The sequence below is a fragment of the Pleurodeles waltl genome, chromosome 12 (assembly GCF_031143425.1).
Source record: "Pleurodeles waltl isolate 20211129_DDA chromosome 12, aPleWal1.hap1.20221129, whole genome shotgun sequence".
In the NCBI taxonomy this organism is placed as follows: Eukaryota; Metazoa; Chordata; class Amphibia; order Caudata; family Salamandridae; genus Pleurodeles; species Pleurodeles waltl.
The window spans coordinates 240,753,633-240,779,020 of NC_090451.1; the positions used below are offsets into that span (position 1 = coordinate 240,753,633).

The 25,388-nt window shown below is 46.7% G+C and overlaps 1 protein-coding gene across 1 annotated transcript; it reads right to left on the reverse strand.

Moving 5' to 3' along the window:
* Positions 1-11,556: 11,556 nt before the first annotated feature.
* Positions 11,557-22,539, reverse strand: LOC138267114 (cytochrome P450 2D6-like). Its single transcript, XM_069215964.1, has 5 exons — positions 22,489-22,539; positions 17,551-17,692; positions 16,410-16,597; positions 15,636-15,777; positions 11,557-11,765 (listed from the first exon to the last, which is right to left on the reverse strand). Exons 1-5 carry the CDS (start codon positions 22,537-22,539, stop codon positions 11,557-11,559), a joined length of 732 nt encoding a protein of 243 aa, XP_069072065.1.
* Between the last annotated feature and the right edge of the window lie 2,849 nt (positions 22,540-25,388).

The window sequence follows — 25,388 nt, forward strand, 5'->3', positions numbered from 1 at the left end:
CCATCTTGAATCCAAGGTGGGCAGGGACCTCTGGGAGCATCAGAGTGCAGAGTGGCCAGGTCAGGCAGGTGACGTCAGAGCCCCCTCCTGATAGGTGGTCACCTGGCTAGGTGACCAATCCCCCTTTCAGGGCTATTTAGGGTCTCCCTCTTGGGTGGGTCCTCAGATTCGGCTAGCAAGATTCCAGCAGGACTCTTCTGCAACCTCTACGTGGACTTCTAGCCACTGGAACCGCGACTGGACCCCCCAGGAACCGACAATCTGCATCCACGACGAAGACTCTGCTTGCAACTTTGTTTCAACAGTTTCTTCCAGCTTCTGTAACTTTTCCCCAGCTGTGCATCCTCTGAGGACAGCAAGTCTTCAGTCTGCACGAGAAGGAAGAAGGAATCTCCCTTGGAGTGAAGGAGTCACTCCCCTGCATCCGCAGGAACCAACTGCAAAGGGCTGCGTGGATCTCTTCTCATCCTGAGCTGTGTGGATCCTGCATCATGGGTGGTGGTCCTGAGTAGTACTCTTGCTCCTCTCTGCCAGCTGTCCAACTTTGGTTGAGCCCTTGCAGGACAGTACCCCCATGCACCATATCTCTTGCAGCTACAAAGGCATGTTGGCATCTACCCCAAGGGATCTTCAGGTTCTGTGTAGCCCTAGACCCCAGAACTCTTTCCTGCGACACAAAGCCCTCTGCGTGCTTCTCCTGCGGCGTGGGACCCTTCTCCAGTTGTGCTGCGTGGGCTCCTCTGCGACTCCTGGTTCCTCTTCCAGCGGGTCTCTTTCTTTTGGGGGCTGCCTCTTCTTCTGTGGATTCTCTGCCTTGCTGAGGGTCCCTCTAGGACTCCCCCCTTGGGTTGAGTCCTCCTGTACCTTGCTGGTCCCCGGCAGCTCCACTTTTGCTTCATCGCGACTTCTGCCTTTGCCAAGGCTTGTTGGTGGTTTTTGCACGCCACTGACCACCTGCAATCATCCATCTTGCGTGGGACCCTGACTGCATCCTCCAGGAACTCTTCACCTGCTCCAGGGCTCGGTTCTTGACTCTCTTGGTCCTACCGCCGACCAACTCCTGCAACCACAGTTGGGTGGGTAGTGGCTCCTGCCCCCACTGGACTCTTCTGTGACTTCTGGACTTGGTCCCCTTGTTCCACAGGTCTTCCTCTTCAGGAATCCACCGCTGGTTTCTTGCAGTCTTGTCTGGGTGTTGCATTTTCTTTCCTTTTGGGTGGTTTGGGGAAAATCCAGTTACTTACTCCTTTCTTCCTGGTTGCTGGGGCCACTGTGGTACTTACCTTTGGGTTTCGTAGTTTCCCCCAGCTCCCCTCTACACATTCCACTTACCTAGGTGGGAGTCCTTCATTCGCATTCCAGTTTATTTTAGTATATGTTTGGGCTCCCCCTAGGGTCACTATTGACCATTTACATTTGCACTGTTTTCTATTACTTTGTATGCCTATTGCTGATTACTAGTGTACATACCTGGTGTATTACTTACCTCCTATTGGAGGGTTGCCTCTCTAGTACTTTATGGTAATTGTGTCACTAAAATAAAGTACCTTTATTTTTGGAACACTGAGTGTTTTCTTTCATGTGCGTTAGTGCTGTGTGACTACAGTGGTATGCATGAGCTTTGCATTTCTCCTAGGTAAGCCTTGGCTGCTCATCCACAGCTACCTCTAGAGAGCCTGGCTTCCAAACTGCCTACAATACACTAATAGGGGATTCCTGGACCTGCTATAAGGTGTAAGTACCACACACCAGGCCAGCTTCCTACAGTGGACATGACTGAAGCTCGTATAAGCACCTGCTGGTTCCCCATGTGTCCTGTAAGTGCACTTGTGACCGCAGCACTGCCAATTGCGCCATTGTATCGGCACTGTTCAAACACGTTTTTTACCAGGGCTTCACAGAACATCAGAATCATAGCTTCAATGTCCAGAGCTCTTCATTCCCGGGGAAAGGCACGAAGCTCCACGATATATAGAAAAGCTATGATAAATGACAGCATCTGCAAAGGGCTTGAGTAGGACAACCGCATCTTGATAATGAACCCCAAGCATGTGAGAAGGTTTGCAGTCATCTGGCGGTGTTTGATGACTGTCTGGGGCCATCTTGCCTTAACCAGCTAGTCATTGAGGCTGGGAAGACTGGTACCCTTAACCTCTGAAGGTGTGCTGAAACCACAGCCATCACTATAGGGCACTGGTGAGGCCTAAGGGGAACACTGCACACTGAAAATGCTCCTGGCCTACCATGAACCGCAGGTGGTGTCTGTGGGCCCGCAGAACGAGGATGTGAAAATTAAAGTCCTGCAGGTCCAAGAGCCACCATCCAGCCTCCAGGGTATAGGGTAGACAGGACCTGGGCTAGGGTAAGCATCTTGATTTGTTCTTCCACAGGGATGAATTGTGAGGGTGAAGATCTAAAACAGGACAATGGACTCTGTCTTTCTTTGGCACAATTAATTAGCAAAAGTAACTTTCTACTTCTGAGGCTGGAACCCTCTCTATGGTCACTTTGGCCAAAAGGGCCTGCTTTCCTGTCATAAGATGGACATATATTCCTCAGTCAGCCGCTTTGAAGATGGTAGAAGGCATGGCTAGGAAGAAAAGAATAGCACCAACGGACAGTTGGAGGAACCACTTGCCTGCCGTATGGCCTGCATATCGGGTCCTCCCTCCAACATGGTTGCTTTGTGCTGGCAAGAACATACTAAAGAGGTTTTGGGGTTGGGGCTTCTGGGTGCGTGATTAACGCATTGTCCTTGCTGTACCTGTTGTCCTTGAGAGCGTCTTCCATGGAAGAATTGAAAAGACTGTTGGTCTGGAGGAGGAGTCAAGCGTTAACAGATGAAGAATAGTTTACTGTAGCCACGGAATTAACTAGTGGGAGAAGAAAGGCCCACACAACTTGCCATGGCTCTACTCTCCATGAAACGCTGCAAGACCAAGTCTGCTCTGTCACCAAAAAGGTTAGCGGCCTCAAAGGGCATACCCATTAGAGTTGCCTGGACGCCCCCGCAGAAGTCCACAGACCTCATTCAGGGATGGTACTGAATGGGCCTCACTGGCACCCATGACACATTACAATCAGTCACATCCACTCCTCAGCATATCACAGATTTTGCCATATCGCAACTGCCTCAATCACATGTGTAAGAGACACCCGAAGATCATATGGAACAGCTGGTAAAACTTGAGCCACTGTATCCCAAAGGGCATCAGCGTAATGGCCAAGGAGACAGTTGCCATATACGGATCTCAGCACGAATTTCGTGGAGAAAAAAAATTCTCATGTAAATGTCTCTATTCGTTGGTACTAATAATTGGGAGGAGCGGTAGGGAGGGCATTAGTGTTGACCCTGCTGGTGGACGCTTGTATCACCAGACTTTCTGGAGTTGGAGGCCTTCTTAGGAAAGCAGGATCACCAGGTGCAGGGCGATGGCGACATGCATTCTGTTCATTTAACCAGTGGCCCTGAACAGGGCTTAGCGTATGGGCCCAAAAGGATGTCAGTAATTGCCTTATTAAATGTTAACAATGGCTCAGTGAGAACCTGCCCAAGTTGAAATACTTCAGTCAATACACTAGTTTTCACTTCCATGGTTGGCAATTGTAGGTCAGCCTGAGAGCGATGTTGGTTGAGGTCATGGCCGATTCATTTCAGCTAGCACAAGAGGGTGTATATCCTCATCCGGTGTCAGTAGTGTTGATGCGAGTAGGACTGGAGCAGCAGATGGCACCTGAGCCAAAGCAGGCACCAGAGCCAGTGCTGATTTGGAAACTGGTCCAAAGGGCGCAGATGGCACCGAGGGCAGGTCCTCCAGTGCAAGTCCGACTGAAGGTCCATGTGGATCCTTGAAACCTGAAGGTATGCCAGAAGGAGCGAATAAAGTCTTGAGAAAACACAGTTTAGCCTCCCTGAAAACTACTTGTTGCGATGTCCCCGACAGACCTAGAAACACATGATGACCATCCTAGGAATCGCTCCAATGTAGATCAGGAGCAAGACCTGGAGGCATAGTGACACCCTTGCACCCTCTCTGGAGTTTGAGAGTGGCAGAAAGAGGCCGATTCTGGGATTTTTTTGTTTTACTTACCTGAAGCCTTCGACCAAGACAACAATCTGCCACAGGAATGACTTACGGAGCTAGAATAGGATCTTCCTTTTGAATTCAACAGGGCACTGTGCAGATCCTTATTGTGTTTGACATTATAGAGTTTGGCTGCACATTTTTGTATGGCTTTCCGGTTCATCTGGAAGCATTAGCTATAGACTTTGGAGTCGTGGTCCGACCCCAGACACTACAAACACACACACTTCATGGGGGTCTGCCAGATACATCTGACAGTCTCTGCACGGTTTAAACCCTGTGGTTTTAGGTTGTGACATTTTTCTTGCTCACTGGATGAAATTTCTTTGATTAATCTGTTCAAATACCAGGGAGAAACTCCAGATCAGTGTCTGACCATGCAGAAAGGCACAGAAAGTAAGGAACAGACATGAGTGTGCATGGGTGGTTCTTATATGCAGCTCAGCTCACTTCTGGAGTGGAATGACATTGGTGTGAAGCCAGACACCTCCGTCTAACGATGTGCAGGGGAACTGCTCTACAAGTTTCAAATACAGTGTGATGCATGGGGATTATTCACAAGGTGAGAAATCTACGATGAGAAGTATACATCAGAACTGAAGACTTAGGGGGTCATTACGACCCTGGCGGAAGCCGGAGAACCGGCAGTAAGACCGCCAACAGGCTGGCGGTCTTTTTTTCCGTATTATGACCATGGCGGTTACCGCCATGGTCATCCGCCAGTTTTCCGTTTCGCCCGCCGGGCTGGAGACCTGGGTCTCCAGCCCGGCGTCCGTCACTCTGCCGCCGGCGGTATTTGGACCCGGCTTACCGCTGCTGTTTTCCAGTGGTCTGAACCGCCATGAAAACCATGGCGGTAAGCACTATCAGTGTCAGGGAATTCCTTCCCTGGCACTGATAGGGGTCTCCCCCACCCCAACCCCGACTCCTTCCCCTACACCCCCACCACCCCTGCCACCCCCCAGAGGTGGCAGGGCCCCCCTCCCCACTCTGACCCCCAACATCACTGCACCCATACCCACACGACACGCACGCAGGCACCACCTACATACTTACACGCACACACGCCGACATCCACACACACAATGATACACGCACACCCACATTCACACATACACGCATACATCCATACAGACATACCCGCAGGCATACATGCACTCACACACCCCCTCTACATACACAGACGCACACCCCCATGCACCCACACAACACCCCCCTCCCCCCTCCCCTCACTGACGATCGTCTTACCTGGTCCGACGATCCTCCGGGTGGGGACGGGAGCCATGGGGGCAGCTCCGCCGACACCACACCGCCAACAGAACACCGCCACGGTGACTCACAGGTCGTGATTCGCTGGGCGGTGTTCTGTTGGCGTGGCGGTGGAGGTGGAGCAACCTCCACTTCCCCGCCTCCCGCCAGTATGGCTGTTGGCAGCTCTCTGTCGGAACAAGGACGGAGAGCAGCCAACGGTCATAATACGCCGAGCGGAAGACCGCCACCACTGGCGGTCTTCAGCACGGCGGTACCTCGGCGGTCTTGCAAAAAGACCGCCGAGGTCGTAATGACCCCCTTAGTATTCAGCGAGGTATCCTGAGAGTGCAGCCGCCCAGAAGAGGGCCACCAACAGATGCCTCAGCACCTGCCTCTACCCTCTGTGACCGATGTGCTGAGCTGTAGCTGACACGTACTCCTGGGATGATTGTTGTGTACTGTGTGGAGGCTCCTGCTTGCCTGCTGAAGATCCTGCTGCCGCAGGTGGGCTGAGCTTCGCCAACACTGCTGCTGGACTACCATGTGCTGCTTGAAGTCTCACACCTGCTGCTAGTGAGATTCTGCTGCTGCAGGACACCTGAAAGCAGGTCCACCATGCAACCACAAATTAGTTGAGAAATGAAAGGGGCCTAGACCTGAGGGAATACTACTGGAGTGCTGCTAATAACAAAGAGGACATGGGCTGTGCCCATATAGCTGACCGTTAGATTCCAAACCTACAACAGGGAGGATCCCAGTGTGAGGGGAGGGTCCCAATAGAGCCAGATAAAGGCCTACTCAGCAGACAGGGAGCACTAAGACTTGTATCCGTGAATCAGGTATTCATGCATGATTAAACGTGTAGAGGAATTCTGTTTTTTTAAATAATAAAGTACTTTCAACAAAGAGAAGCCCTGGGCTGCGCATTGACTTCACTGCGCTGCTGGGTGGGTAATATTGATTTCTGAGTCTGAGTACTCCCACACTAACATCCCTGAGAAGTCTGCGACTGCTCGCCTACGCTACTACAGAGTCAGTTGCTGAAACCGTTGTGCTGCGCCCAGTTTTCAGAGCCACAGTAGGGCTCACCAGAGGACAGCAGTGGTAAAAGGCCTAAACTCCCCTGGCTGTGGCTCAGAAGCCCCTGCTAGCCCTGAAGCCTTCTGAATGGGACCTGACACTGCTTTGAAAGCTTTGGGAGGCAAAATAGCTGGTTGTCCTTCCGACCTTTGAAAAAGTATAATCCTTAGTTTGTTGCTGTAGAAAACATTTAGTACACACTCAAATGAGGATGAACAATTTATTCCTGGCCAGAATCAAGGCAGATGACTTATTTTGTTTCATTAATTGAGCTATTAGCACTCACTGTAGCGGTTCGTAATATTCACTGAGAAAACGAAACCACTTTAAACTTTCCTGATATGTTGTCAGGGTACAAATGCAAGAGTTGCATAACCCTATGTTCAGTATGCTTGTTTTAATTTTGCTAGAAGCTGTCAATACGAAAGAACTAGTGAGGACGCTGCAAAGCTTTTTTTCAGGCATTTCTTTTTGTTGTCATAAACATAAAATAGGGGGACTGGGAGTAATTAAAGTCCAGCACACACTCTCCAAACATATAATATAAAAAAACAGTGTGCTGTTCCTAAAAATGATTCAGGTTAACACCATTTCCGGAGGAAAAGCCCTCACCCACGCCAAGCGGTGGCATGCTTTATCACTGGGCTAGCTCCACGTTGGGCCGGCACTGCAAGGCCCCGCAGGGCCCTCTACAGGGGCTTTTTGCCTTAAAGCTTTTCTTTCTGTGTGTGCCATCAAGAGTCTGAGGTATCCATCAGAAAGTCAATATTGACTGAATCCATTGATTGGTAAACAAGAGGATAAAATTACCTGGGGTATCCCTCTGAGGATACTTTACTGGGAGGGTCCCTGTTAAAAATAAAAGACAAAGCGAGAATATGTTGGGAAATATTGTCCCCCTATGTTCACCTAAAAGGTCGACATGTTTCTTGTCTGATTAGCCTTAAAAGATCTATGACAATTCTTCAGGGATTGATCAACCTAATCTACAAGTAGTGGGGTGCTATGCTAAATCCATAAAGTGTCCCCACACAGAGAGCACTCAGTTATAAAATTATACCTCTTACATGTTGTAGGAAGATTTCTCACCCTAAACCCGGCCTAAAATATAAATATTTAGACAAAATGTCTGTAGAAATATCCTTGATACATCTCAAGGTCATAATTCTGTCATTCCAAATAAAGACCCTGATCCAAAGATCAGTGTCAACGCCAATGTAAAAACCAGTAAACAGGTAGGACATACTTACATAGACAAAACACTTTGGGCCTGATTACAAAGGTTTGCGGTGGTGGTGGGATTGCTGCCAATGCGACGGTCCACCGCCACATTACGACCACGGCAGTTGTACCACGGTCGGACTGCCAGGATTTGTCATCCCGGCAGTCTGGTGGTCCAAGCAGTCTTAATCTGCCAGGGCAGCGCTGCCCAGGGGATTACGACTTTGTTCTCCACCAGCGATTTCTTGGGGGTAGCACCGCCATGAAAAGGCTGGCGGAGAATGGGTGCAGGGAGCCCCCCTGGCCAGCAACATCACAGTGTTCACTGTCCGCTTTGCAGACAGTGAACATTGCAAGGATGCTGGTGCACACTGCACACTGCAGCATTTTTCCAATCTGCTCCATTTCTTTTTGATGGATGGGGAGGTCATGAAGTGGATGTTTATCTCAAAGGATGGATACAATTGTACATAGTTTGTAGATTGATTGGCTCTTTTCTTGTGACCTTTTGAAGTAAAGCTCACCCTTCTGCTGGTTCGGTTGTATAAGTGTTTAGACTCTCTACCAGTGAAAAATCCTGTATTCTAGATATTTAAGAAACAAAGGGCCTGATTTAGACATTGGCGGATAAGTTACTCTGTCACAACGGTGACTCATATCCAGTCCACCCAAATCTAAACCCCTTTAAATCCTATGGGATTTAGATTTAGGCGGAGGGATATCCATCACCGTTGTGAAGGAGCAACTCGTCCACCAATATCTCAATAAGGCCCACAGTTTTTCACTTTTCTTTGAGTTGCTCCACCCCACACACTTGTGTTATTTATTACTATTGTGGGTGGAAATGTCCAAGTAAATGGCATAAAGAGGTATAACCATTAATTAGGAAGTAGCAACCTTGCCTTCAAAGGGAACAGCGACAGAGGGGGGTGTCTGAGTCCTTAGTGTGCTCGTTACCTTAGGCATTGACAAAGGAGACAGATCTATGGTACCGCAACAGAGATAATAATCTCTCTACTGCGGGGTCATTAGTATTTTGCAATACAAAGAGCTTTCTTAGAAGGGTAGCTTACTGCTCCTTAGGGCATGTTTGGTGGGAAGGGTGTAGGATATTGTGTGGACTATAAAAGGAGAGTTTTGGTGTCATGAGTAATGACCCGAGGGATGCTGTTACCTTCATAGATGTAAAGTATGGATTGAGTGTAGTGATCAGGAGAGAGATATGGCTATCTTCACATAGCATCTTTGCGTGTTGTATGAGAAATGTGAGTTTAAGGTGTTATTTATGTCGATTACGAGTCTGAGACAATGCTGTAGGCCCTTTCCTGCTGACCCAGTTGGAAACTCGTAATGGGCCCGGCGGGAGGCAGCCACAATGGTGGCAACCTCCCGGTCAGGATTTAGGCGGACAGGTTTTTCCATCTGCCAAAATCGTAATAAGGCCCTTTGTGAGCCAGAAAAACTACAGGAACACTCTGTGGATTTTCGAGTGAAAAACAAGTGATTGGATGAGCGCGTCACCGCTGCCTACCCAATCCTTACTGGGATCAGCTCCCTTGGGAATCATGGGATCGTCAGCCATTTGTAGATATTTCTAAATACATATTGGTGGTCATTCCGACCCTGGCGGTTTGAAACCGCCAGGGCCGGGGACCACGGAAGCACTGCCAACAGGCTGGCGGTGCTTCCAGGGCCATTCTGACAGCGGCGGTAAAGCCGCGGTCAGAAAAGGGGATCCGGCAGTAGCATGGGCAGTGCAGGGGCCCCCTAACAGGGCCCCACCATGATTTTCACTGTCTGCTATGCAGACAGTGAAAATCGCGACGGGTGCTACTGCACCCGTCGCACCCCTGCAACTCCGCCGGCTCCATTCGGAGCCGGCTTCCTCGTTGCAGGGGCTTTCCCGCTGGGCCGGCGGGCGATCTTCTGGCGATCGGCCGCCTTCCCAGCGGGAAAGTCAAAATGACCCCCGCGGTCTATTGACCGCGGTGCGGTCTTTCGGCGGTTTCCGCCCGGCGGGAGGCACCCGCCGGGCTCAGAAATGAGCCTCATAGACTATCTGTGCCATATCCACCATTTCCACCAGTGGAAATTCAATAACTGTTTCCACTTACATCAACTCTTTGTGGGATTTGCCCAAGATCCACCCCAGTACAAGGCAATATGTGACCATTTGTTGATGCCCTGCATCACTAATGCAAAGTAAATTTGACAAATTGCAGGTTTCTGGATGATGAGTTGACACACCTAAAAATGCTTCTGTAGAGCTTGTGGCATTTACACAAAAAAATCAACTATCATTGTTCTTTCCAAAAATGCCATTCTCTGCAGCGCCCAAAATTAATTTTTCTTGGTGTGATCTCCGTCCTTTTAAGTGTTTCTCCCTGCGACAAGTATTTGGAATTGTATTTACTAAACTGCATTAGATGGCTCCTGTGTCATCACGCAATGCATTGTAGATCCATCTTCTAGTTCCTCCAATAATTGCTACTACCTAATCATTGCCCAATGAAGTACTTGGTCATATACACAGGTTGGTCTTCCATTTGTGTGCACTTGCCACAGTCTTCTCTGCTGACCCATTTAGATGTTTTTCCACCATACTTAGAGACACTCTTCACCAAATTGTAGGGATGAGGTAAGGCGGTGAGTAGACAAGGAACACACAGTGATGCTACCCAAGCTTTATTAATGCCAAACAAGGAATATTATTAGCTAGTGGCGGTGAGAAGGCAACTGACCAAATGCTTTTAGGCAACCATAGTTGCACCCTCAACATCCTGAAATATAAAGATCCCATTCTAATCTAGGCAGTGCTGGAACAATCCAACAGAGGATATCACTATAGAAATCAAGGCCCATAAAGATGCATAGAAACCTGTACGGAACACCTAGAAACTTAAAAAACAAAAGGTGATCAGAAAATTCTGAGACAGAAACAAAACTCCTCTCACAACTGAGGGGCCCAGCTCATAGGTAATATGTTATAGGTGGAAACAGGGTCTCTAGGCTTAACTTACAAAAGTATTTTGTAGTCAAGAATTCTGAGATCTGCAAAAACACAGTATTTGTGAATACAAAACACCTTAATATAATGCACTAAAGCCTGTTTGCAAATCGAATTATGACTCACAAAAGTGTTTTTATGACCCTTTCCAATTGCAAATGGGAGAGGGCATTTAAGCATTTAAGAGACGTTGCCCTTCTCTTTATGAGTCAACTGTGGTCACAAACCATTCTGTTACCTGCCTCTGAGTTGGGGTGATAACTGGTTAGCAAAGGGAAAGCCATCCCCTTGGGATCCCTGCACCTCTAGAAACCATGACTAGAAACGCTTGAAATACAGAACTGCTGCTGCTTGCAGACCTTCATTCCAGCATTCACAAGCATTCATCCGGTGCCACAAGTGCCTGCTGTCTCCAACTTATTAAGTAGGAGGCTTTTCGACCTCTGGGATTCCATATTTTGAGATGATGCTGATCAGGACATGATATGCATTGCAAATGAAGGCCATATTGCAGTTCAGTCAGAGCGCAGAAACGCCAACTCCATTGCGCCCTGACCAGTAATGCACAAGTCCCTCAGTTCTGTGTCATTAATGTATTCCTAAGATCACATCATATACTTGGGCTTAATGATTTCTAGTTTCTTTTATTGTTACAATTTGAATATTTCTTTCAAGCCTTTTAGTCTATTGCCTTTTTTGTATTACATCCAGCTGGGTTATACATTGTGCCTTGCAGATACGGCCTTCTTGGCCCTAGATGTGTCTCAGCTACTGATAGGTCTAGAGTTATGTTGGAAATTATTCCTGCAAAGGACACTTGAGGCAAAGGAGAAGCAATTGACGCTAGAAATATATTTACAGTTACGTTCTTGTATAACTGGGATGGCCAGATTGAGGTATCACGCTAAGGGATTACTTCTCTGCATTTTGCATAAATGACTGTGGCCGTGTCCGACAGCTCAGCTTGTAGGGATGGGGGGCACACACAAGGCCGCTTGTGTAAGAGAAATCAGGACGGTGCTCTTTGTCATCAAGAAAGATGTCCAGATTCTGGAGTAGGCTGGTGAAGAACATGAAGAGTTCCATCCGGACGAGCTCCTCCCCTGGGCACACCCGCTGACCTACAACAAGAAACTGGGCATGAGAAGAATTCCAGATACAAAATCTCATCACACAACAGAACCCAAGAAACAAGGACACCAGGAGCAGGGCATGAGTAGGGAAAACAGAACAAGATGTCTATAAGGAATAACACTGAGCAAAAAGAAACAAGAAATAGCATATTATTTGTTTCTTTGTGTTTCTTTTTACAGAGCTAGGTGGCTGTGGTCTGCACTTGAATTCTAAGCACATGCATCACTGGCAGAGACAAAATTTTGAATTTGTGAGGAAGAGAGTAATTGCATAGCAGGCAGCCATGTACTGACGTGTAGGCAAATTTGCTGGACCCCTCTCCAGATAACACAGGTCCCAATGAGCGGTGATGCAGGAACTTGCCAAACATCTCGCAGAAGATTATAGGAGAAGGGGGAAGAAACAGTGCCGAGGGCAAGGACATCTCGGACACTGCGAGCACAGCTTCTTGAGGCATTAATACCAGTGACATACTCAGGTGATACACCTGGTTCCTGAATCTCTGGGTTCAAACCTGAAATCCAGCACCATCTCCTCAACATCTCATATGACAGCGAGCATCCCTTTGGTCCCAACGTTGATGAGAAGCTTGGAAAGATAAATAAGGACAGACACATTTCAAAATCCATGGATGTCCCAAAAAATCCTCTGCTTAAGGGCTCCCTTTGGAAGCAACAGCTCAGGGGCAGAGCTAAATCCACCTCACCTAACAAGCAGTAATCCTATCAAAGACAGCAAGAGGCTTTCTACCTGCAGGCTGGTATGGGCTACACCAGGGTTGTCTATAGGATCAACATCAAAGGTGAGGGCAGAGGTGGCTCCAGTAAATATCTTCCACTGCAGTGAGTTGCCTTATTTCCTCTTCCTGATCACACATCATGTGTTGGAGGCATAAAAGTTTTCCTCCCAAGTTGGGAGGAGATCAGATCACATAGAGGGTTCCAGCTACAGCCTAGTAGCTGTCACTACCCCTCCCAAAATAATAGCCCCACACGTCTTCAGCATGTCCTCCCAGAGGAAGAGCTACGAGCGCTGCAGAGACCGTGCCCCCACCTATACTTCCTTATTCCCAAAAAGGAGTGCTCCTTTGGGCTTATTCTAGACCTCAGGCCTCTAAACAAACACATCCTTTGGCAACACTTGCGTATGACAACTCCCTAGGATGTCTCTCCATTGATCCAACTGGATAACTATATGACAGTGCTTGACCACAAAGATGCCTACTTTCACATAGCCATTCACACTGTCATCGGTGATATCTTCACTTTCAGTTAAGTAGACATCATTTCCAATTCAAAGTGCTCCATTTTGGGGTCACTGCAGTGCTATGGGTATTTCAAAGTGCCTGGCAGTGGTGGCTGCACATCTACAAAATGGGGCCACTCACATCCTCCCATATCTAAATGACTGGCTGATCAAGAGCGGCAGCACTGCCAAGGCTGCCCTCTGGCAGCAATTTCCCTGCTTGCAGTTTATCATAAATGCCACCAAGTTCCACCTACAACCTCAACAGATTCAACACTTCTAGGGATCTGTTAACCACAGTTACAGGGGAAAGTCCACCCCAACCAACAAAGATTCTTGGCATTTCAGAAGCTGCTGACTCTTCTGCAGCTCAATCATCAATGCGCAGTCTGAACTATGATGTACCTCCGAGGGATGATGGCCTTATGTATTGTTATTGTACCCCATATTCAAGGCTCTCTCAGTGCCTCCTACAAGACTGCTTTGCGGCTCAGTGGTCACAAGCAGAGGGTCACTGGGGAAATCTGGTGCTAATAAAGGCCAACACTCACAATGTGCTGCAATGGGGAACAATAACAAATTGTTGCTGGGCAGACCTTGGCTCATACATCATTTCACCTGTGACCATCACCACAGACACATCTCTCAAAACCTTGGGAACACATCTTGAGGACATGACTACAGGGAATGTGGCTTCCTCGACAATACAGCTACCACATCAATTAGCTATAAGTGCTAACCATACAAATAGCCCTCAATGACTTCTTCTATGTCATTAGATGGAAGGTAGTCCTCATCAAGGCGAACAACATGACAGACATGTTCTACCAACAGAAGAAGGGTGGCACACACCCTTCCCCGTTCTCATCACTAGCACAGAGGATGTGGCTTTGTGCGATCTGCCAAGACATATTCCTAGAAGAGGACAACAACTTTTGCAGACCCGCTCAGCAGGATGTATCAACATGTCCACTAGAGAGAACTCTGCCCTCAAGTTCTGCAAAGGTATACTTCCAGTGGTGGGGAAACCCGTAAACAGACACCCCCAAAAACACAAAATGATCAAACTTTGCCTCTGGGTGCTCACACCAAGAGTCCATGTGCAATGTACAATGAATAAATTGGTCAGAGATCTTTGCCTGCAGTTTTCAGCCTCTCCCACTCCTCTCATATGTGGTCAAAAAATGCTACAAACATCTCTGACACTCATCCTAGTGGCCTCAGGAGGGCCTGACAATCCTGGTACTCCATGTTTCTGGAGATGTTCATCATCCCCCACAAGCACATTTATTCTCAGAACGGATCTTCTCACACAGATTCAAGGCCACACGAGATACCCAGACCCAAGGCAGTTCAACCTATCACTCTGGCACACAATGTCTTAGAATATGGCTATATGTGGACTTCAAAACCTTGTTCAGTTGTGAAGCAAAGGTGGCATCTTTCATCTGCCTGGGTGCCTAAATCAGGCAATATTTTGTGGAGCAAAATGTACTATATTCTTTGTCACTGAAGATATTTCTGAGATCTTAAAAACCTTACAGACAAATGTGGGCAGCAGGCTACAGGATGCAGATCCCCAGAGAAAGAGATGCAGACAGGTAAAAATAATTCAGAACTTCAGACATTACACAAGGGAAAGCAAATACAGAGGCAGTGGATGAGCATAACAATAAATTCAATCACAGAAATAAAAAGGGCACAGGTGAAACGTAGAAAATCTCAGCTGCTTTAACAAAGAGAAACGCCAAAAATCCTAAGATGATCTGCTGCAAGTGTGTAGCACTTGAAGCAGGTAAAGTTATCAATGTGGACGTATGAGGATCTTGTTACCTCGTAAGGCACCTCTAAATTTGTACAGAATGCCCCACATCTTATAGGTAGACTGTCCATGCTCCCATTCAACATCAACCAGTTAGGTTCCCTAGTCACCTAAAGCACATAGGGGGTCATTCTGACCCCGGCGGGCGGCGTTTGCCGCCTGCCTGGCTGGAACCGCCATTTGGCCGCCCCGCGGTCAAAAGACCGCTGGGGCCATTCCGACTTTCCCGCTGGGCCGGCGGGCGCTACCTAAGGTAGCGCCCGCCGGCCCAGCGGGAAAGGGTCCTGCAACACTGAAGCCGGCTCCGAATGGAGCCGGCGGTGTTGCAGGTGTGCGACGGGTGCAGTTGCACCCGTCGCGAAAAGCAGGCTGGGGCCCTGTTAGGGGGCCCCTGCACTGCCCATGCCAGTGGCATGGGCAGTGCAGGGGCCCCCAGGGGCCCCAGGACACCCATTCCCGCCAGCCTGTTCCTGGCGATGAAAACCGCCAGAAACAGGCTGGCGGGAAGGGGGTCAGAATCCCCATGGTGGCGCTGCTTGCAGCGCCGCCATGGAGGATTCGCCCAGCCGGGGGAAATCTGGCGGGAAACCGCCGGACCCGGTTTTCCGACTGCGGCTTTACCGCCGCGGTCGGAATGGGCTTTGAAGCACCGCCAGCCTGTTGGCGGTGCTTCAGTCATTCTGCGCCCTGGCGGTCAGAGACCGCCAGGGTCAGAGTGACCCCCATAATGTCTGAGGCTGGAAGCCTACAAAATAAAATTCCCACCCAAAAACTTCCAGAGTTGACTCACCTGCAGAAAAAGGGATCATAGATTCTGGATTCTCAGATTGTCCTTGCTCGTTTAGGAAGTTCTGGGGGTTGAAGTGATTGGGGTCTTTCCACACCAAAGGGTCGAAGAAAAGGGAGGTCATGTTAGAGATCACAGAGGTGCCCTGAACGAAGATGAAATGAAAGGCATTAAACAAAATCTCAGGTGTAGAGGATGCAACCTTAAGAAAACTGTGGAACAAACCTGGGATGACATACAAAAAGAACCAGGGGATTGGAGAGAATCAGTGCAACTGAAGAACATCCAAGAGACAGCATGCACACTTGTGGGATTAAATCATTACCTGTGGAGCATTATGTGAAATACCTCATCTTTACAGCATCACCCAATTTTTTATTTTACATTATGACTCTAGTGACAATGTCACTTTCAACCTATTACACTTTCTCTATCACTTTGACTCAGATGATAAAACAATTGCAAGGAAGCATTGTAGGCCTAAGCTATAACTAATGTGCCAATACTCACTTCATAGTTTAAGGCACGTCTACAGGTATGTTTACAGAGCACAAGTGGGAAAACAGGTGTTGTTGATTTGGTTACAATGGCATGCAGGGACCCAGAGGTTTGCTTAAATGTAAATGATCTAGCTTGTAAATCTTCATGTAGTGGCACGTATTTGGGAATTCAGTGTATCTTTCTTAGGGTACCAAATCTAATTCACTTCCTTTTTAGCTTTACCTACTTAGTTCTCTTGAACTGGAGATTGGCTTCAGTCATTTTCTGGGTACTCACTTTGGTCAGGTGGTACCCTCGGAGAGTGGTGTCCTTGGTGACTTCTCTGAAAACTCCAGCAGGGCTGATGTTCCCAAAGCGCAGAATTTCATTGATAGTAGCCTCCACGTAGGGCATCTGGAGCCGATCATCCCAGGCAGGCAGGCGGTCCCAGCCCACCACTTGCTCAATCTCCTGCTGGCACCGGACTAGCATCAGAGATGTGAGGTAGAGAAGAGAAGGCAAGCTCAGTGATAGTGGTGTTATCATCAACACCCCTTGATTGCCTCCCACGTCTGTGAATATGGTGGGATATGGTGAGGAGTCCTACGACCAAACAAACTGAGACATGCTACCAATATTCCAAACTGTAACTTCGGCACTGCATTGCTAATTCAGAATAAACACAGCTCTGACAATGAATCCGACTCCTCCCACGCAAATCACCTGCCTTTCCAAAACTATGGGACAACAAAGATCCTCCAATGTGTATCTCAACCTCATGCCTCAGATCCTACTTAACTACCCTCAGCACTATATTTAGTACATTGGACCAACATAATTCTCCAAGTTATGGTCAGTTTGTTACAGGATGAAGGATACCATGGATGCACTCAATCCAAAGAAAGGGCTCAAAAGGATCTTCCTTCCTGTCATAACCTTGCGGCTTAGCATTACTTTTCAGACCAGTGAACTCTCATTTCATGTCAGGTAAGAAGAGGAATGGTAATATACAACAGCATGTCATGTCATTTGCTTGGAGCACTACACACCCCTAGAATCTCCCAATGCAGTCATCGTTATGCAAGAACAAATCTGTCTCCTTTTCATTTTCCTCTTCTGGTCCTTGGCTGTCCATTTCCCGACTGCTACTACCTTTTGAATTTATCCTGTACTTAGAGTTTTAAAACCCTGGCTTGTGCAGATTTCTGTTAAAGTCAGAAACCAGCCTTGCTTTTTTCCCCATTATCCCTGTTAAGCTTCTTCTAAATTCTCTGCTGCTATTCACTGTAGAAGTCAGATCATCATCAGAAGGCAGTCACCCTTAACGTTGCATAAAATATATTGTGCCAACTTCACACACAGACTGTTATTGTGTATCTAGTACTTTAGGTATCAATTTGTATATATTAGCCTTAGGTCATCATTTTGCATATCTTACCTTGGATGTCTGGGTAGGTGATCATGTACAGAAACCCCCATCTGAGAGTGGTGGAAGTTGTGTCTGTCCCAGCTACAAAGAGGTCAGCAATGCAAGCTTGTAGATTTTCAGACGAGAATGTGGAGTCTGGATTTGAGTTTTGCTACAGTCAAACATACAGGAAAAGGGAAGTACAAACAAGTATGTTCAAATGTGACACCGACTCTAGACAGCATTTTCTATAATTTGTACACAGGGCCACGTAACTTTCAAACACCATTGATGTATATAGGAATGTACAATTTTTTTATCTTTTTAAATATACTTACATTAGGGTGGGGGAAACACTGCCTGGGGGAGCGCTGTTTTTATTTCTTTTAACTGGGGCTTTTTTTACCTTTCTTTGTCGTCTCTTCAGCCAGGCATCATTCTAGAGCCTTTATAAACAAAAGTGGGGACTGGGAGATTACTGGTCCAGTGCACAGTCTCCCGACCTGAACCTATAATATCAAAATAAGTGCACTGTTCCACGACAGAGAGAAAACAAGAAAGAGATCAGAGGTGGCGAATCTATACTGAGTATACTTAGGAGAGCCCTCAAGCACCCTTTTGGGTGACAGGTATCATCATCGGGCTTACTCCTCGCCAGACTGGTGCTGCAATGCCTGGCGGGCCGCCCAGCATTCTGGGTGGCACTCAACCATAATAAAATTGCTAACAACGGTGGTCTGGGAAAAGAATTGAATCAAAGATGGAGAGTGTAGAACAGAAGACAAGACTCTAAAATTAGCTCTGAACCTAAGCCACTGTTTTAATGCGATAGAAATTGGGTTCAGGCCAATATTAAAAACAAAAATATCAGAGTGTTACTAGGAATAATGTACCGTTACACTCTATAATCAGGGAAGGTAGTTCACCTAATCCTGCATGGTCAACATGTTTCGCGTCTATGTTTGGTCACAAAGTGATCCAGTGACGCTTCTTCAGGACCCACAAAAAAAGCCTGTGATTATAAAACTACTTCTCCTATATATCAGTAATATTATCAAGTGCACGTACAGTCACTTACAGAGTGGAAGACAGAATATGCCTAAGTCAATCGGTCAGTATAGTCGCCCATCCCATATTAGAGATTGGGCTCCCTAGGTCTGCGCTAGCATCAACCAAGGAAAACGAATGTATCACGTCCTTGGTGTGTCCGGGAACCTGCCCTCTGCTACGCGCCTGTATCAGTATTATGATATCATTCTAGAGCCAGCATCGGAAGTGAGGGTCAGTTAGAGCCCTCCTTCCGGCCATCAGAGACTCTGTACCGCGAGTAAGTGGTCCAGCTGTCGGGCTCTTGGCCCGGCGCCATAAATGAATCCAGCTGAGCGGCCGCGCATTGAAGGAGAGCGCGTCACTCGGCAGCTTTGCGCGGCATGAGGGAAGTTTATTTTCAACTTTTTAAATATACTTACATTAGGGTGGGGGAAACACTGCCTGGGGGAGCGCTGTTTTTATTTCTTTTAACTGGGGCTTTTTTACCTTTCTTTGTCGTCTCTTCAGCCAGGCATCATTCTAGAGCCTGCACCGGACGTGAGGGTCAGTTAGAGCCCTCCTTCCAGCCATCAGAAACTCTGTACTGCGAGTTAGCGGTCCAGCTGACATCGGGCTCTTGGCCCGGCGCTATAAATTAATCCAGCTGAGCGGCCGCTCACCGGGCACGCCAAAGGCGCGCCTAAGGCAAGCCCGCCTGCGCCCGAACGGGCCCAGGGGCCAGAGATTCTGCCCATTTTTTAAAATGTGCGGCCCCTCAGGGGTATAGCAGCAAAATCAAGATTAAGAATATGCCCTGTAAGCAGAAGGCGCCATCCGATTACAGGGCGCTTGGACCTGTGAGGAATGTAATTGGACACTACAAGCTCCATTAACCTTGAAGAAGGCCAGAGCTCAGCATAGGAGGCCTCTGATGTCTGGAATGGCAGCTCAGGAAAACACGGTAGCTCACGGTCAGCCGTTCCAGTACGCCTTGTTAAATTTCTGCTCACTCCCCAACCACAAACTGGAAATCTGAGAAATGATTGATACTTGGCATATTGATTGTTTTTAACAGAAACCTGGGGTAAAACAGAACGAGACCCGGATTTTGTAGCAGCATCTCCCCCAGAGTATACCTACTACAGATTATATAGACCCCACAATAGGGGTGGGGGCTTGGCTATTATCTGCAGGGCTACTCTTGTGTGCGCTTGGTCTGGCCCCGCCGCTGAAACATGCGAGACAATGGCTTTTAAGATCTCTCAGAACAGTGGAGTACTGTAGGAGGGCCTACTGATTTATCGACTGCTGGGCCCTCCTACAAACCTTGTCCAATCTTGGATTAAGCTGATAGAACCTATGGTTTTGTCCCCAAAGGCAATTATAATAGGCGATTTTAATATTCATTTTGACGAGATCTGCACTCCAGTGGTTAGGGAGTTCTTAGATCTTATGGAGGCCTTGGATTGGTCCCTCAGAGTCTCGGCAGCTACCCATAGTGCATGACATATATTAGATGGGGTCTTTGTTCGTACTTCTCTACAGCTGGTGTTAACCAATACCCAGTTAAGTTGGACGGATCATCATCTGCTAAACTTTAAATTTGACATAACGCACTTTCCTGCTCTGTATGAGGTGAAGAGAAAAGTATTTAGGCCATGGAAGCAGATTAAAGTGGAAGAGTTAGTTCCCGGCCTTTGAAGAGGCCTGGGACAGAGCCAAGAATCTAGCTCGGCCCCTGCTTGACAGTTTTCAGCAAGGGGTTGAAATGTCCATGACTCAACTGGCTCCCCGAAAGATCTGGGGGCCTTGCAGCCGGAAGAAGCTTGGTCAACCTTGGTTTACGAGCAAACTTAAATCTTTCCAGAAAAAGTACCGACAACAGGAGCACCAGTGGAAATAAAACCAGTCCCAGAGGAAAGAGCTGCATTAAAGTCCACCCTCAAGGCTTACAAAGCGGCGCGTTTTAAGGCCAAATCTAATTTCTATATTGCCAAAGTGAAGGAGGCATTAAATGCCCCTAGAGAACTATTTAAGGAGATAAAGGCATTATCCACTCCCCTTAGGCCATTCGATCTGGAAAATTCTCAGGAGTTCTGTGATAAGGTTGCTAGGCACTTTGAGAACAAAATTCTCCAAATACACACAAATTTTGCTCCTCATGAGATCTCTACGGAACTCCCCTATAGGGTACCTACCGACTCCAAAGCTAGCTGTAAAGTTCTATCTGATTTCCATATCCCATCTCATGACAGTATTAGAAAGAGGATCCTAGAAATTAAGTCTGGTTCCCCTTTGGATCCGTGCCCCCATTCTATTTTTCAACTGGCCCCGACCTGATGGCTCGGGCGTTAGCTCCTATCTTTCAAGAGGTTCTGATATCTGGCGTGTATCCCTCCCTATGGAAAGAAACCATAGTGGTTCCCCTTAAGAAGAAGCCAGATGGCGACAGCCAGGACCTAAACAATTTATGGCCAATAGCACTTCTTCCCTATCTGGCAAAGATTTTAGAGAAAATCTTGAATTTGGAACTGGCTGAATTCTTAGTGGAAGTGGGAGCCCTTGACGCCTCTCAACATGGTTTCAGAAAGGTGCATAGTACGGAGACGGCCTTGATTTCAAGGAGGTCAAGGGGTCATCCTAGTACTATTAGATTTATTGTCGGCGTTTGATACCATCTCCCCCCACCTATTGACGTCCTGCCTTTGTCAAGTAGGGATTAGAGAGCGAGCCCTTAAGCTTCTGGAATCTTTTCTTACTAACAGATGGACCACTGCAAGTTGTGATGACTTTAGATCCACGCCTTATCTATTACCCTGCAGGATTCCACAGGGATCTTCTCTGAGTCCCACTCTGTTTAATGTGTATGTTGCCCCACTGGCTAGTCTGATTCACTCCTTTGGCTTCATCCTGTCCTCTTATGCAGACGATACTCAGCTTATCATCCCAATCAAAAAGCCTTGGGAGGAGGTTGCGGACCGGTTCAACAACTGTATGCAAGCAGTTAGTAATTGGATGAAGATTAACTGGCTTAAAATGAATGCCACCAAAACTGAAATTCTCTGTTTCGGACCAGGAAAATAGTTATGGAGCTCACGCTGGTGGCCTTCAGAATGTGTTGCGCTTCCTGTCCCCACCACTGTCAGTAGGAATTTGGGCATTCTTTTTGATGGTCGCTTATCCTTTAAAAATCAGGTAAACCACACCTTAAAGACATGCCTCTGGTTCATTAAAATGCACAGGAAATCTTTTCCTTATCTCCAGCATGAATGGAGTCTCTGCCATTTTAGCATTGGTGATGTTTAAGGTAGATTATTTTAATGCCTTATTCCTTAATCTGGACAAGGCCTTGATCAACAAATTGCAATTGGTCCAGAACGCAGCCGCTAGAGCGGTTCTCAACCTCTCACGGCAGGTATCAGTCAGAGAGAGCCTCAAACAATTACACTGGCTTCCGGTGGCTCAGCGCATCATCTTTAAATCGCTCTGTCTAACGTATAAAGCTACTCATGGGATCGGTCCTCGCTACCTCACCACCACGCTCTGTTGGCATGCTCCTAAGAGAAACCTGAGGTCCTCCAAAGCCTATCAAATTCAGGTTCCCCGTACTTATAAAGCTAAATGGGGGGATAAAGCTTTCACCGTGGCTGCTGCCAAAGGTTGGAACTCGCTTCCCTTGAATATCAGGCAAGAACCCTCTTACCTAAGTTTCAGGAAACTAGGTAAAACTTGGCTCTTCCCCAGATAGCATCCATTTCGTACCCCGGTTTGTACTTTTAAGTAATTTTTTCTCTTACTATTATCTGTTTTTTGGGTGGGTTCCTTGGATTCTTGCTATTTCCCTCTTTTCTCACCTTCTACATTAGCGCTTCGATGCTCTTCGTGAGTCGGAATGCGCTTTACAAATATGACATACACACATACATACATACCATTTACCTGCATCCATTTATTCACATTCTTAAAAAACACATCCAAACCGATTACCATCCTAAACAACTCTACCCCATGACACCTTCACCATCACAGCACACATGAAGAGTGGGTCAAAGTGACTGAAAGGCATTCTACTACCAGACTTTCCCTATTTGCAAAGTACTAACACCAGAATACCCCAGTGCATCTGAGTTTTGAACTTTGTTAGCTCACACCGCCTGTAGTGCTTTCCTCTTAGCTAGTTTCTAAGCACTAACATAACACACCAGAAATACACTTCTGAGTTCAAAGAAGACTTTTATTGTTGTTAATTCTTCCCCAACCACAATTTTTATGTATGACGAATTAGTAGCTTTCAAGTCCGCGTTAATCAAACAAAATATATCAGTTTGCAATATACACAGCAGGTTATATTTATAAGATATTGAATGCAAAGCAAAACAAATACTTCACCGTGTGGGAATTATTTACAGCTTCATCTTTCTAAGGTCTGCAAGCTGATGACCCCTGTCAGCCGCGAGAAAGAGATTCATCTACCCACACGGGATTGCTGGCAGCTGGCGCCTAGCTCCAGCACGAGGTCCGGCAGATTCGAATCTGACTCTCTGCAGCCTGTTACATTCGTTACAAAGGTGTGCCCCCTCCTCTCAGACCTGGGAAACTGAGCAAGCCTTTTGGAGACTGGCCAGGTCTCCAAGACTACTCCTGTTCCCAAGCTCAAGCGAAGAGAAAAACACCCATGTACTCTCTCTTATCAGGTCTAGTCTACTGTGAGAAAAACATCTTGGTTCTCTGGTGCAAAAACACAGCTTGGAAAAATACAGCTTGGATTCTCAACTGCAATGTCTAACTCCACGTTAAAGGCAATAGGCAGCTAACCTAGATATCAAATGCAATGTCATGTTAAAGGCAATAGGCAGCTAACCTAAATATCAAATGCAATGTCTAGTGTCATGTCAAAGCCAATAGGCATCTAAGCTGAATACAAAATGCAATGTCTTATATCATGTCAAAGCCCATAGGCAGCTGAGCTGAATACAAAATGTAATGTATAATATCATGTCAAAGCCAATAGGCAGCCAAGCTGAATACAAAATGCAATATACAATATCATGTCAAAGCCAATAGGCAGAATATCTAATAGCATGTCAAAGTCAATAGGCAGCTAAATTGAATACATCATGTCAAAGCCAATAGGAATGCAATGTCAAAGCCAATAGGCGGCTAGACTGGATACAGCATGTCAAAGCCAATAGGCAGAATACAGAATGTAATGACTAATGCAATGTCAAAGCCCATAGGCGGCTCAACTGAATACAGAAAGTAATGGCTAATGCCATGTCAAAGCCAATAGGCAGAATACAGAATGTAATGCAATGTCAAAGCCCATAGGCGGCTAAACTGAACAAAACATACCATGTGCTACTGCAACTAATATGCGCAGTGGTGAAACACAAAGTCATTGGTCAAAACAAAACTTATCAAATGGCAGTACATTCCGCCCTTTGACCAATGAATTTTTGTTTCACATATCTCTTGTTTCAAACAAACACAAAAAACAAAAAAAACATCAGCACAAAAAAAAACATTATCAGCAAGTCATATTTGAATGATCAAAGCAATCCCTGTAAAGCAATAGAAGTGAATTAACACATTCATTTCATAACCTTTCACATCAGATACATCTATACAGAAAAGACTGGGCAATTTTTTATACTCTGAGTGAGTCTCTAATTCAACAGTGTTAGCAATTTGATGTGGCATGAGTTCTACTCATGTAAAAGATGCACGGTCCACCTGAAAGGTTTGCTGGAAGATAAGCAAAAGTCAGAGTTCCGTACGAGAAGGGAAAAAAAAAAAAATCACAGCTTAGTTCCAGTGGAAGAATGCAATCAAACAAGTTGAACTTGAACTGAAGGCGCAGTTTGAGCAAAATGGATCCATGGTGCTGGCACTTTACTCAGCCAGGTTCAGGTTGGGGGTTCGGTCCCTTCCCCGACCCCACACGCACACACCGGAAGGGGGACCACACAGCACACTCAGGGACAGTGGCGAAACGTGGTAGGATCTGCAAAAGAAACAAGTATGACTTTTCTTGCAAATAACATTTTTCATTTAAACTGCACCCTTCCTCTTTCTTTCCCTGTTTTATAATCAGCAGGACGTTTTTGAGGCCCTTTGTTATATTTTCTGCAGGTTCTGGAGGATCACTTGGGGCTTCAGCCCACACATCAGTACTGAGGTTTTTATCTGCTGCGCCACAGCTTCCCTTTTCTTGCACTGTCAGAAGGGCTGGGGCAGACTCATTCTTTACCAAACCTCCATTCACTGCACTTTTGTCAATTTGGGCCATTCTGTCTCCAATTTGTATGAATGAATCAGATTCTTTTCTAGGTATCAGCATAATTTCGAGTTTTCCTTGGTAATTTGCAGCAATCACTCTCCCTAAAACCTGATCAATTTGCCATTTCTGTTCTGGTAACTTTCCTCTCCCCAACTGCTCTGTGACTGCTTGCATGACAGATTGCTTTTGTGCGTGCTGCACAGTTTTTATCCAATCTAGGGGAATGTGCATCTCTCTCATCTCTGCCCACCTGTAAGTGGCTTTTTCTCTCAGCTGTTCACATTTCTGGGGCACCCACTTAGCCATCCCCACTAAGGCAGAATTCTGGGTGAACACTTCTCTCTCTGAATTTTTCTCATTAACATCTGCAAGGTAATTGAACCAGTTAGGTGCTAAAACATTAGCAATGAACCAAAAATCAGCGTAAAAATGACACATCTCACGTAGCTCTTGCTTTAAAATCTGACACACATTATACAACGCTGTTCCTTCTACTGTGCCAGAAAACAACATTTCAGTCAATGAATCATTAGTAAAACAAACATGCTTTTTATCTTCA

Excerpts from the sequence above, each read along its gene's own strand:
- LOC138267114 (XM_069215964.1), bottom strand. The coding sequence starts at position 22,539 with ATGGTAATCGGTTTGGATGTGTTTTTTAAGAATGTGAATAAATGGATG. Across the intron at positions 15,778-16,409 it reads GAGGGTACCACCTGACCAAA|GGCACCTCTGTGATCTCTAA; the intron begins GTGAGTACCCAG and ends ATCTTCGTTCAG. Across the intron at positions 11,766-15,635 it reads TATGATCCCTTTTTCTGCAG|GTCAGCGGGTGTGCCCAGGG; the intron begins GTGAGTCAACTC and ends TTCTTGTTGTAG.